A 13,580-nucleotide genomic window follows, 5' to 3' on the forward strand; every position below is an offset into this window, starting at 1 on the left:
CCTCGACAGCATCAGCGCTGATTTGATGCCAGGTTGTCTGCACCCAATTAACACCCAACACCCGCTGTACAGCCACGCTGAGAAAACTGCTATACCTATAGACTGAACATTAACAGGACTTTGACCTTTTGTGAATACATAACGTGTTAGCCAATTTTCTATTTCATTTTTTTATTATTATTTTTTTTTTTAACCTGGCAGGCTTGCCAGCCGTGGTCGGTAATAATAATTGAGCCCACTGGTTAAAGACAAATATCAAATTCATGAAACGTATGTCTTACACACATAATGAAGCATGAGCAAAGAAGCCTGAGCAGACACATATATCTAAGATGGTAATTAACGTCCAACCCTGAATACCAATCAACTTTTAACAAAGGCTTAATAAGCTCTAATGAACACGGTGGATGCTGAGTGGCGACGCTCTAAGTGTTTGTACTCCAGAAAGGAGAATATAAAAAGTGTTCTGCAGGTGGTGGCTTCAAATTCCTGTCATTCTGAGTATCTTGTGATTAAAAGAAGTTCTAACATGTTATCCACTCAATAATACTTGACATTATGTTTACTTTTAGTCCTCATTTTCTCTGTTTTTTTCTGTCTTTGATCAGTTTATGGAGTGAAAATTAACTTAAGACCATAACAGCCATGCAGCCGAAGTGTAACAATACTTAATTATGAAGCAACATCTTAGATAAATATGACATTTAACATAAAAAATTGACTGATCACAAATACATATGTTCTCATGTACGCTATAATTTGGTAAGCATTCAGGTAAAACTATCAGATTTATTTCTTTTAACTATTTCATAGAGACTTCAGGGTCGTTGATATCAAAAGAAGCACTACGTGAGATTATAACGACCCACTGAGACCCGGTAGGCATGTATAGAGAAAAACACCACAGAATAGTGTTAATGTTACCATGTGAGCAAACATTAATTTATACAACATTAATATTCTAGTTTACTCCTCTAACATGCCTTTGATCCGATAGCAGATGTAACCTTGAGTTGTCAGCAGTCCGTCAGTATTAATAGTGCAGAACCCGAACATGTTGAGGGCTTTATCTTTACACGCTGTCATTATCCAGCGCTGAACCATTAAAGATGCACAATGGGTTACTTTGGTCAGTTCTTTTATTCAGCTCTTCTCTTTGTCTTCTTTCTGACTCACCGCTCATCCAAAAAAAAGACCTTTTCAAAAAGTTGTTCAAAACATTCACTTGAATTGATCACCCTTTACTTTTAGTTACAGTCGTGAACAAATTGGAGAGCATTTATATTTCAGAGAAAACAGTTCTTTGGCCTTCAGGACCACAACTGTCCTAAAAGAAAAAAAAAAAAAAAGTTCATACCAATTATTATTAAGGTACTTTATTTGTGAGTATATGATTCAGCAAGCGGCGACTAAAATACAATAAAGTGCTGTAATTACACTGAAACGCTTGTGGCTGAATGGGGGGATAATAATGAAAGTGGCGGAAAGAAGAATGCTGAGAAACAGAAAGAACCCAGGATTTAAAAGTAGATTATTATTTTTCCTGTTGAAAATAATATCAATTTTGCTCTAACTTTCGCAATTTCATATGGCATTCAACTCCGACACACTTTAACTGCAAAGAGTTCACAAAAAAACACCCATCTTGTTGTCACCAGTAAAACGGGGCTCATAAAATGTCATTACAATTTCATTTTATATCTTATAAAATCTCCTAAGACTGGAATAAATCAGGAGTCTCCCGCTCGCCTCTCAGCTCGCCACCAAAGCACTCAGGAAAAGGAAAATATATGTCGCACTTCGGTGGAATGACTTTCTGGTTGGAGAATGTTTTTTTTTTCTTTCCACAATGATTTATAGTATCACTCCCAAACAAAAAAAAAGAAAAAGAAAATCAGGAAAAAAATGTGCAGGACTCCAAACCACAGCACATAATCACAGGCTGCACAATATAAACAACCACAGAGCTGCTCCTCAATAATAACAGTTAAGGAAAAGAGGAAAGTAACAGACAATTTTCATGTTTAGATTCTGCCACTCAATTATTCTCATATGTTTTCTTTCCCATTTTTTTTTTTTTTTTACTCACTAATGATAAGAACTGTATCATTCTTGCAAACTCCCTGAGTAGGAGAAAGCAACACACACTTCTGCCAACTGATAGGTTTAATCATATATAGTTTCTCTCTACCCACTGGTCCAGCAAATAGTTTTCTATGAGGTCAAAGAAATGGGGTTTTGGAGGCCTACAGTGGGAAATTATCTTTGGGTCACAACTGTCATTACACACGACGCCATCAGGAAGGCCATTTCTGTGACTCCTCCACCACATCTGCTCACATTAGTCCTCTTCATCTGTGGGATATGAGACGACCATCGGAGCAGATGATTATGCTTACAAAATGTCCCCCGCTGCTCTTTGGACCCCCACCCCCCCCATCCCAAAAAAAAAGAGTCATCTTCTTTTAATTGAAGCCATTGCTTTTTAATGTTGGCCGACGGAGATAAGAGAGCGGAGCGGCGTACTTCATCCATCCATCAGGCGCCAGCACAGAATGTCCTCGTATCTGCGTTCGCTCTGAGAGGAAGTGAACACAGGAAGTGCGTTTTCCCGCCCACCATTAGCGAACGGCACCTCCAGCGATCGCTTCATTCAAAACGGCCCGGTGCCGCACCTCGGTCCAATCAATGGCATTTATCTGCTCTTTGAAAAAAGCCGATAATGGGATGAGGCAGCGCGGGGAGCGGGAGGGGGGGGGGGGGGGGGGGGGCAGGGGAGGCGTCGGTGCCGTAAAGTGCCTCGTCTCTTTATGTCCTTTGTTTAAATGGAAATGGAACATGACAGCTCTGAATGCGTGATTAGCCTTGAAGGCTAATGTCAATCAGGAGTATATGAGGTCAGGTGATCCCCACGCCACACTGTGGCGCACACGGCCACTGTTGTGTATTACGGCGTCAGGAGTGGAAAGACGATCTGTCACTGGGAATTATACCGTCCTGGAAGTGACAGAGCGGATTTTCTAACAGGTTGGGAAGATAAATGTCACAGAAAGAAGGGATCCCAACACCACGGAGAGATGCAAAGTCACTGATAGTTTCATGATCTTGCCAGCTGCCTGTCTGAGTCCAATTGTTATGGTGAAGGAAAAAATGTCAGGCAGTTTTTTGGTAATCACAATGTAATCTTGGTTTTTGAGGCATTTCAGAAGTTTGAGAGGCAGAGACAAAATATTGAGTGTAAGTGCTGGTCGTCTCCAAGTTTTAGCACGTTGGCAGTAAAGCAGGGAGAAAACCAAATTTAAATGCATCCTGTCCTATTGCTACACACTATTAGCATCCTTATGTCTCAGTTATTCTCCTACACTGCTACATATATTGTGATTACATTGTTGTGTAGCTTGCACAACAGTTAAGTGTTGTTTTTGTTTCCTGTATCAGCAGCATAGCAATAAAACCCGATCCTGTCATTTAATTCGCCATCTTCTACCCAGAACGTCTACAGAGCTGGAGTGACACACACCTCAATGCTTACCTTGGAGTACATGGCCCCGTTCAGGACCTCTCCGTTGCGGATCCAGATGATGGAGGCTGCAGGTTTGGCGTTGTCAGCATGGCAGGTCAGGTTGAGAGGGTCGCCGGCCCTCAGGCTCACGACTGGTCCTCCACTGATGACCGGTTCTTCTGGTGGAACTATCGAAACAGAGGGGGAAAAAAAAATATTTGTGGTTTATATCTATTGGAAAACTAATTGCAGATTGTTTGACTCTCAATACAAAATTGAAAATGAATACATTTGTTACACAAAATATCTTGTTCTGTTTTTCATTTTTCTGTCCTTTTTGATATGGTGTATGTACCCAACACTAATACAGAGAATCTAATATGAAACACAAGACTAAACTAATGGCACCTGCGAGGATCTGACAGCATGAAATGCAGCCTTATTTCAAAGCTAGCTGCCATAAAATGGGTGTACTTAAGACACCAACAGGAGACAAAACTTTGCTTTAATGCGCACAGATTAGGTTTCTTCAGAAAAATAAAACCCACTTCTATTATGAAGCACTCATGGAAGGTAATGACTTCACAGTGAGAAGTGTATTTGCCCTGTATTTAATGGAGAACTTAGTGAAAGATGCCGGTGGAGGCGCAGAAAGCTTTCTTGAAGTCACAGCATGATTCTCTAAATAACAATCAACTCCATCATCACTCAAAGCAGACAGAGCACGTTGATACACGTCGGCATTAAGTGTGAGTCAGTCAGTGTGTAACCCCCCCCTCAGACGCACAGACGTATGCTTCTCCCCCTGACTTGTTTAAGTTTCGACAAATACAAGAGAGGGAAGAATGTATCACAACGGTGCTATATGCGCCTCTAATGGTACTGATCAAAGACCTATTCCCATTTTACCCATGAGCCGATCTGTGTTTTTTTTTTTTTTTTTTTTTTTTTTCCCCTTTTCCTTTTTTAAGAAGTGAAGCTGCAGTGAATTATTGATTGACCTGAGTGCTCATTACAATGCAGATCTGGGGCAAGATGAAATCAAAGGCTGCAGGCAGCTGCCATATTCCCTCGCAATAGCATCGTGATTGGAAGAAAGGTTGTTATGGGTTACATTTATGATGTCAAAGAGATATGTGATGAATGAGAATAAAGAATATGTAATTTGGCGTGCTTTTGTACATTTAATGACAATCGGAATGAAAATACTCTTTCATGACAGACATAAATGAGAATGACGGGCCAGAGTGTACATATCTGCATCTTATATTGTTCCCTCAGGTTTTTCATGACGTTACTCAACATTGTTTGATTTTGATGCGGCTAATTGTGTTTTTTTGGGCATAAAAAAAAAAAAAAAAGAACCTTTGGTTTTAATCACAGGCCGACATCTCCGCTTATCTTGAAGTTCTGTTCGTATTTGACAAATCAATTTATACATTTCATGCTATTTATGGCCGACATTCTTATTCAACACTGGCCAATTACTATTACTTTGTGCAATTACCTCTTTATGTAAAGTTTTCCATTGTCGGTGCCAGCTTCTGCTAATGCCCTGCTGCGTTGAAATTACCCTTCTAAGACAACAATGGATCCCCATAAAGAAATGGAGTCCATATTTAAGCCTTTTACATTCTTCTTTATTTTTTGCATTAGTATTCCTGTCGTGTATCCGCTCATGACAGAATCAGTGTTTTAGCCCATGTAGAGCAAACGCATCCAGTAAATGCAGATGCATCAACCTTTATACGTTTTTGAAGACAATAATGAAGCATGAAAGGATGAAGGCGAGCCTTATATTCCTGTTATCCTCCAGTTATTAACACTGCGGTATGTATATATTGCTATTGTTTAGTAGCTTTGTGTGTGTGCGCAAATGTGTGTGAGTGTGTGATAGTTCACTGCATTTTCGACAACAACAAATTGCTGAAGCCTCCACCTGCTTTATTCCAATTCATTCAGATTTTGTCTCATGCAAAACAGTCGAATATAATTTGTTGTTTGGTTGCAAGATAGAGCAGTCTATTAGGACTGTTCAATTTAAAACAAAACAAAACAAAAAAAAACATGATATTCTCAAAACACGGTACTAAAATGCAAACACACGCAGTGTATCTGTTGAAGCTTTTGTTATCATGGAATGACACATTCCTGTTGTCTTAACATATCAGAAATACCTACAAGTGTCTCCACAGTGAGTCCTTCAATAAGGCTCTTAATGCAAGCCCAAACAGATTGTGTGACTTTAATGAGAAACACACGTGTTACTTTCACAGGATACATTTCATTTCTATATTTATATATGTCCTATCTGGCCGTGCTGTAGTTTATTAACGGATCGGGGTGGTATTTTTGGGCTTTTGCTTCAGTGACTAATGGCTTACGTAAGGCTATTGATTGGAAAATGTTGGCAAATGTTTGTGTGTTCAAATTGTCATAGAACGTGTCACACGCCGACTGTGAGTCAGGACTGAGTCAGACCGGCGTGGGAACTGTGACGTCTGGACTCAAACTCTCGACCAGACAACTCCAGCTCTGACAGCCTAAAACCAGCAAATCTGCTGTTTGGAAGAAAGTTCAGACACACCGGTTCCCATTATGAGCCAGAGTTTGAAATGCAATGTTAATTCTGACTGACTCCCGCTTTCATCCGGCCTTCATTATTATGCGGAGGGGTTGGGAGGAGGTGGAGGAATCTCGGGTCAGCACAAGCAGATCAGACAAGAGAGTGTGCTGATCTCGGCAAGTAGGGAAGACTCTTTGTGAGAATGTGGTCACCTCCTAGTCCTTTATCAGCAATTGGAAACAAGGTCAAGAAGATCACATTCTTGTCCTCTTGTGCTAAGAATAGAGATATTACATGGTATGCAAATGAGACAGGGAGCATAAGAAAGGCATTCTGGGATGGGACTCTCCAGACAGCTCCACCATTTGCCATTAAAGAGGAAGTACTGAGGTTTGATTCATATTAGTGTGACAGCTGATTGTTATTGGTTTGCTATCAGTGCTCGCACACGGGACTGAAACATTAATTAAATGTCAAGCGTGTAAGACAAGCATGAACGTTTTCTATATGCAGAGAGGGAGATTACAAAGGAGACTTTGACAAGATGTGAGTGATAAGACGCTGACATGAATCCCGAACATCCGAGAGAGGTGATTTTCATGTTACTGCAAACGTGCTAAACACTCAAAGAGGAAGTGTGCTTTGGGGCTTTTTTTTTTTCCCTTTGTCCTCAAAGGAAATATCCCACAAACAAGTCGAGATCAGTGCCTGTGAGCATGTGCAAAAGGTCGAAAGGTTACACGGCTAATAAATGGCTATACCCTCACAGTCACACAGTATTTTATTTAGTCACTATATGCCTCCACTTGACCTTTAATGGTCTCAATTGTCCACTATTATTCAGCGTTATGTTGCCCATTGAGGAATACCGGAGTGCACAGAGCAAGCAGAGCTTTTGATTTCATGCACAGTGGAGCTACATGGAAGGAGAAGTCGCAGGCAAACATTGCTCTGGTACACTTTCAGGTCATGTCCCTCTGGAGCGGTGCCAGCACTGAGGGGTGAATGGTGAACACAAGCAGGAGATCGGGGGCACGGCTGGCTGACTCCATCCTGCATAGTTTTGTATCTGCCTGTCCTTCGTTTGATTTGAGGTCCAATACAAGATCTGGATACGCCAGCCTGTACAGAAACCATCTATGTGGCCAGCAAATCTGTATAATTCCACTTTCGAATTTGGCATCTATTTGAGATAACGCTCATTAAAAACTAATGTGAAAAGGATCCTGCAGAGCAACAATTGGTTTGTGGATTTTCTTGCCGAGGGGAATGTGAACATGGACCATTATCCTGACATATATCTCATATAAATAACTAACTAAAAAAAAATAAAAATGCTATTTTGTTCTTTCTTTTCACTTGTGATCTTTCACTTCTTTCTGTCTTATGACTGCCAGGTCTGACAGTTATACAGAGGCCAAGCCTTGAACTTGAATCAGCCATCATCATTACTGGGCTGTTTGCAAACTCGGCAGTCCCTAATGGTTCTAAATTAGCTCTTTACTGCAGCCATTCGATGGACTTGGCATAAGTAGTGTGGTCAGTGGTACAGATTGATCGCTCCTCTTTAATTACAGGGCTGACTCACTGCAAACTCGGCTCCACTCACTATTTTTTTTTCTTCTTTTCTTGGGGATAATAATGTAATCCCTTTCAACGCTTTCTCAAATTTGCATTCTTCTGTACATGCAGAGACATGGACACTGTCAGCATGCATGCACGTAGACACCGGCTTTTGCCAGGATCTCAGTGATTACAGGTTTAATGCAAGTCGGAGATAACTTATAACAGATCAGTCACAAAGAAAATCCTGCCTGTCGGTATTGATCAAAGCTGTAAGAAGTGTGGTTTCAGTTGAGGACCTGATGAATAATAACTGTATGATACAGCCAGTTCATTACTTACATCATATTACTAGCAGTTCATTTGATTTGCTTTCTTGAGACTGCTTTGATGTGTCATCTTATCCATTTGTTTTACTGACTTCTTAGCTTTGTTGTTTGATTGAAATAGTCTGATCCAACACCAGCTGACACAAATCCAACCCAGTATAGCTATATACTCCACTGATTTACTTGAAGGTATTTAACATTTTATGGAGGTCTGAGACTTGGCTTTCATTTATGAACTTGTAGAAGGCCCTGCCTTGGACTCCTGAATCACAAGAAAAAAAAAAAAAAAAAAGGAATATAGTGACGTCAGTAAAACATAGACTTCAGTGAGATCATTTGCTTTTACCGCATAAGCAAAGATATCCATAAATGAGACCAAGGCATATTGATGTGTAATTAACTCGACAGTGCCAGGCAGTAAGTGTGTCTCCTCCAAGCGGGGTCTGAATAAACCCTAGGGGTCATAAAGCTGCCGTTTGTCCCATGATACATGTGAATTCTCCACACACCGGACATAAAATTCCCCCAACACTAAACATAAAACTCGAATTTATGTGAGGGGAAACTGAGAACATGCGCTCGCGTTGGCTGGGAAGACTGCTTGACTCTGGTAACTACTGGTGCTGCTGATGGTGATCCCTGCTGGGCTTTCTGAGCCAAGCCAGCACCGGGGGAACTTCTCCAACGCAGCCAATGAAATCTTGTGAACGCCCCGTCTTTCCAGGAGTGTGAGCGAGGGAAGGAAAAGCAACTTGGAGTCAAATGAATGAGAGAGGAGATCCTCACATGGAGGATGTATCGTGCAGGGAGAAAGGAAGGCTTGGCATCGCGTAACTGCTGTAGCACTGTGCTCCTGCAGACGTGTCCCGAACAACAATGAGCCCCCTGACTTCCCTGTCTATTTCCGAGGAACGCCTGCACGGGCCGACTGTCACCCACTGCGACAGCTTGCAGAGTTTGCGATAGATAGATCAGGAAAAACAGCAGACAAAAAAGAATGGGAGAAGAACACCCTGCGCAGGTGGATACCAGAGGAATGTGACGCTCACTGGCCCAAACCCCCGGCCCTCTTCAAATGCTGTCATTGTACATCTGTCTGAAGGCCATAAGATCCTCTGTCATGTGTGCAAACAAACAAACGAGCGTGCGCACGCATGCATGTGCAGACACAACGACAGGACTACGACACAAAAAATGAAAGGACGTTACTCTCATACACCATTGCAGCGTGTAAATAATGTATAAAAAGGGCCATACAGGGGTAATTCGCTGAAACTTGTAAAGGATAATTGGGAAAAGGAATACGATGGGAAAGAAATAAAGGAAATGAACGGACCGGGGAAGACAGAGGGCTGGCTTGGGGTAACTTTTTTAATAAATGCACCATGGAAACACTTAGCAAGCTTTTGGTGTCATGAACTCTATAAACACTGCCAAATAAAGTGGGGAGGGAAGGAAGGATGAAGATGAGGAGTGGGGAGATGCCAGAGCTGTCAGAGAGGCGCGGCGGTTGCTCCGTCACAGCGCAGCCATGTGCAGCCCCAGAAGCTGCTCTCCACAGATTGGGAGGGTGCTGACATTCCCGCTCACCACCCGGCTGAGCTGCGCTCCGTAACCATGCATGTGTGAGTAAGTGTGAGTTTGAGGGTGGGAGGCAGAAAATTCAGGAGTCAGGTTCCAAATTTAAGAGAGAGAGAGAAAAATAAAGAAGTTCTTTGAAGTTTCTGCCAATTATTAGCCCGTCTGGTCTTCACGATGTTCTCAGTGCCAATCATCAGTTCGCTGACAACAATTGTGAATAGTTGAAGCAGAACTATTTACTATGTAGTGTGAATTTAAATCAACCTAGCACCTGTACACAGTTGGTACTGTTGTTTTTGCAGAACAGATGTATTCATGTCATTTCTCCTCCTTCTGTTGAAATGCTTTTGGAAAAAAAAAAAAGAAAAAAAAAATCCTACATGCAGCCTGTCTGCCATAATCATGCACCTGTTCCCGGGCTCTGCGATATCATAGATGTAGTTATCATCCCATCTCGTGTTGCAGACAGAATGGCAGAGGAGGCAGCGTGATACCGATGTTCCCGTAAAGTTTTCTCACGGAACGACTGCCGTTTAGGACACCTTATCTCTCCTTATACCACTGAGATGCTTGACTAGACTCAAATTAGCTTCTGTAAGAGACAAATTGGTTACTTACACAGGAGGCTGTGAGATGTAATAAATTTCTCAGGATGTGGCTTGGACGCACTGTTTTTAAAAGCAGTGCTCGGTACCAGGGATATACTGTAGGTATGGATGATTTATCTGTTCTTAAACGGTGAAATGAATAAAACAAGATAATCCAGACGCACTGGCGGAGTTTAATTTGTGGACACTGTGTGCAAAACACACAAACACTGCGGAACATTTCCTTTGTCTGTTTTTGCCTTTTTGCATAAGGGAAACTTGTAATTTCTTTCTAGCTTTTTCTATTTGTTTATTTACCCTGCCCTCAAAGTTCATTTCCATTACTAAAACGATGGCACTGTGATCCTTGAGAAATAATGAATTCAGACTTATCCACAGAAAACGGCTGATTCAGCTTTGGCAGTTGAAAAACAACAATAACAAAAGATACCCTTGGGCTTTTGTGTACATGAATATTGTTGCTGGAGCGTGGGTCCAAAACATTAACAATGCAAGAAAGGGAAAACAAATATCTTTCACACAATGGTTCATTCAAATGGCATGCTATCAATTATGCTTGTCAGACGACCAGCATCGCGCTGGATTTATGAATTTCATTTTGAAGGATCTTGCGGAGAGTCTTTGAGTTTCATTCTCTGCAGCAACTGTACATACAACTCATTTTAGAGATCAAATGAAACCTTGACTATATGAATCCAAATCAAATGCGAGACGAGCTTTAAAAAGTGTCATCGCACAGGAGAAACAGCATAGCTTACATAACATAAAATGGAGACAATGTTTTGACAGAAACTGTCTAACGGTTTACTTTTGCATGTACACACACACAAATCATATCATTTGGACACAGATGATGTATTCTGCCTTTTAATCAGCTGGCGCTGAGTGAAAGGCAAGATGAAGTCGAAACAACCCCTGCAGGCACGAGGAAAGCGCGTACAAGTCCACATAATAGTTCTGAATCAGACCCTAGTCCTTTTCCTGTGAGGTCACAGAACAAAACACTGCACCACTGTACTGCCCACAGCTTGGGATGATTGGAAAATATCTTGAACGTACAGTGAATTCTTACAACTTTCTAAAGCTGACAGCCATGTATTTTCTGCTAAATGAAAAGAAATATTCTCCTAATGATGTGTCAAGCTTTGTAACCCCTCTTCATTTGCTGCGAGTACGGTGAACATCTTAAAACATTTCTCAACTTCTCGCTGATTTCAATAGCTCTCTCTGCAATGTGACCTTAATACCCTGCGCTGGGCAGAGCCGGAATAGGAAAATAAATACCTATAAAAAATTTATCAGAACTTTCAACTACACCGAGCTAACCACTCTCGCATCTTGCAACATTTTATCCTTTGAAGTCCTAATAATATGTGGACTTCAAGGCTCAAAATAAGCTCACGGAGTTTTAAGGACTCGTGGTGATAGATGTGCAGCCAGTCATGAGAATCATTCCAGCGAGATTTAGTTTGTCGGTTACTTACTGTACGTCTGTCTGATTCTGATTAAACAGGGTAGTTTCAGTACCTTCTGGGCAAAACCGTGCACCTCTCCTTATGTTAATTGAGAGGTTCTCGACTGGACTTTAGCCACACTGTGCCCTTTAGAAAAATAATTTATTGATTGAATGGAAAATTTCCATCAGTTCATGGTTGTGGTTAATGATTAGTCTTCTTGTCCTACTTCTTTTAATTGAAAATATGCAGTCTGCAAAGTTTGTGACCGTTTGCTGATGATTTTTGAACTTCAGGCAATTTTACAGTTCTTATCATGCACATACAACAGATTGTATCATAGAAATATCTAATAAAGTTTGACTTTCCACTTATTTTTTTGTTGTCAAACTTCTCAAAAATTAAAAGAGAAAATCCATCACATGATTTCTTCTGTTTCTATGATCCCTTGAATTTCTCCGACATCCATCTGGGGCGGCCCAGCCTCACACTTTGAGAACCACTGTGTTCGCTGGAATACGCTCCATCCCCTGTGACCTTTACTTTGGGAAAATAAATGGGTATATAAGTTTGATAGATAGATGAATGGATGATCTGTGACCTCTGAAGTAGATTAGAGTGACAATGCATGTTGAAGCTATCCATTTGTAGCATGCAGATTTAAATGAATTAACTAAAGTGCAAAAAAAAATCATACGATATTAATAAATTATGGCATTTTACTGCTGATTCAGCTCTAAATGGCAATTTGACTGAGGTCAAGAATAAACTGACTTTCTAAAATCAAAAGAATCATACATTTATGAGAAACAATCTCCATTAAAGCGGACCCCTGACATGAGTTTACAGCTAAAGACCTCAATCAAACAACAGTTATCTCCCTTCCCTTCACTCCAGTGATCACTAACCTCAGGTAGAAGGATTAGAGCAAAGGTCTCCAGAAATGCCAAGCTGCTGCAGGGGATATAATTAGCCTCAGGGGTCTTTTTTTGGACTCGAAACCCTCCATTCTCTCCCTTCATGACTAATTCACAAAGACCTTGATTCTCCTTTGGCATCTGAGGGTAAGCCTGCAAGTCATGCAAAAGCTTGGATAGGTTAAGTTCACTGTTTCGTTCCAAGAGCTTTTTGAAGGAACTTCATTACTGTCTATGGCCAGTGCTTTTCTTTTTTTTGTTGTTTGTTTTTTTGTTCCCCCTCTTCTTCCTGCTTTCTTGTCCTCTATAAGTACTGGCAGAAATGGATGGGAGTGAAGTAAAAGGTCAGACTGGATTCTCTTGTAAAAGGGCCGGTCATTTCAGGTCAATGCCGGGCCAAGGTTGGCTCTGCTGAAGAGAAACTGAGCAAAACCATTAGAAAGCAAAAAAAAAAAAAAAAAAAAATTATCTGTTTTTGAAACAATTCAAAAACATTTCTTTTTGCCGCTGATGCAAATAAATGTTTATGTTTCAACACTTCCGAGCTTACTGAAGTCAAGAGGGAAGACGGTCGTCTGACACAGTGTATGGAGGAGTCTGGGCTGATATTGAGTTCTGAAAGATGGAGGGGAGAGCTTTAGATTTATACTGCTGTCAGTTTGCAGAGGGGAAGCTGCGTGTGTGCACCGCTGGAGTGTGCGGCCTAAACACGTTGTGTATATGCAGATGTATTTTTGTCTGCGCGTGCACACAGGTGTGTGTGTGTGTGTGTGTTTGTGTGTGTGTGTGTGTGTGTGTGTGTGTGTGTGTGTGACCATAGCTGTCTTCCAAGTCGATAGACACACTCTGTCACCGCTGGCAAGTAATTGACAGCTTGGAGTTTGCGGTGACACAGGCCTTGCATATATTTCCTCCATTACCTTGTGTGTACGTCAGCCCGGAGTTCTTCTTGGCAGTGCATTCAGGAGTCAGCCAGCTTGGCAGGGGATTAAACAAACACCTTCCATTTGGGCTTATGTTGGGGAATGATAAACTTTTTCACCCTCAAAAAGCCAAATAA

General features: G+C 41.2%; 1 protein-coding gene across 1 annotated transcript in view; it reads right to left on the reverse strand.

Annotated features, from left to right (window-relative positions):
• Positions 1 to 13,580, reverse strand: part of kirrel3b (kirre like nephrin family adhesion molecule 3b) — a 153,103-nt gene that overhangs the window by 41,892 nt on the left and 97,631 nt on the right. The window contains 1 exon segment of the mRNA XM_030108946.1: positions 3,533 to 3,690. Coding sequence (XP_029964806.1) covers positions 3,533 to 3,690 — 158 coding nt within the window.

The sequence above is a fragment of the Salarias fasciatus genome, chromosome 14 (genome assembly GCF_902148845.1).
Source record: "Salarias fasciatus chromosome 14, fSalaFa1.1, whole genome shotgun sequence".
In the NCBI taxonomy this organism is placed as follows: Eukaryota; Metazoa; Chordata; class Actinopteri; order Blenniiformes; family Blenniidae; genus Salarias; species Salarias fasciatus.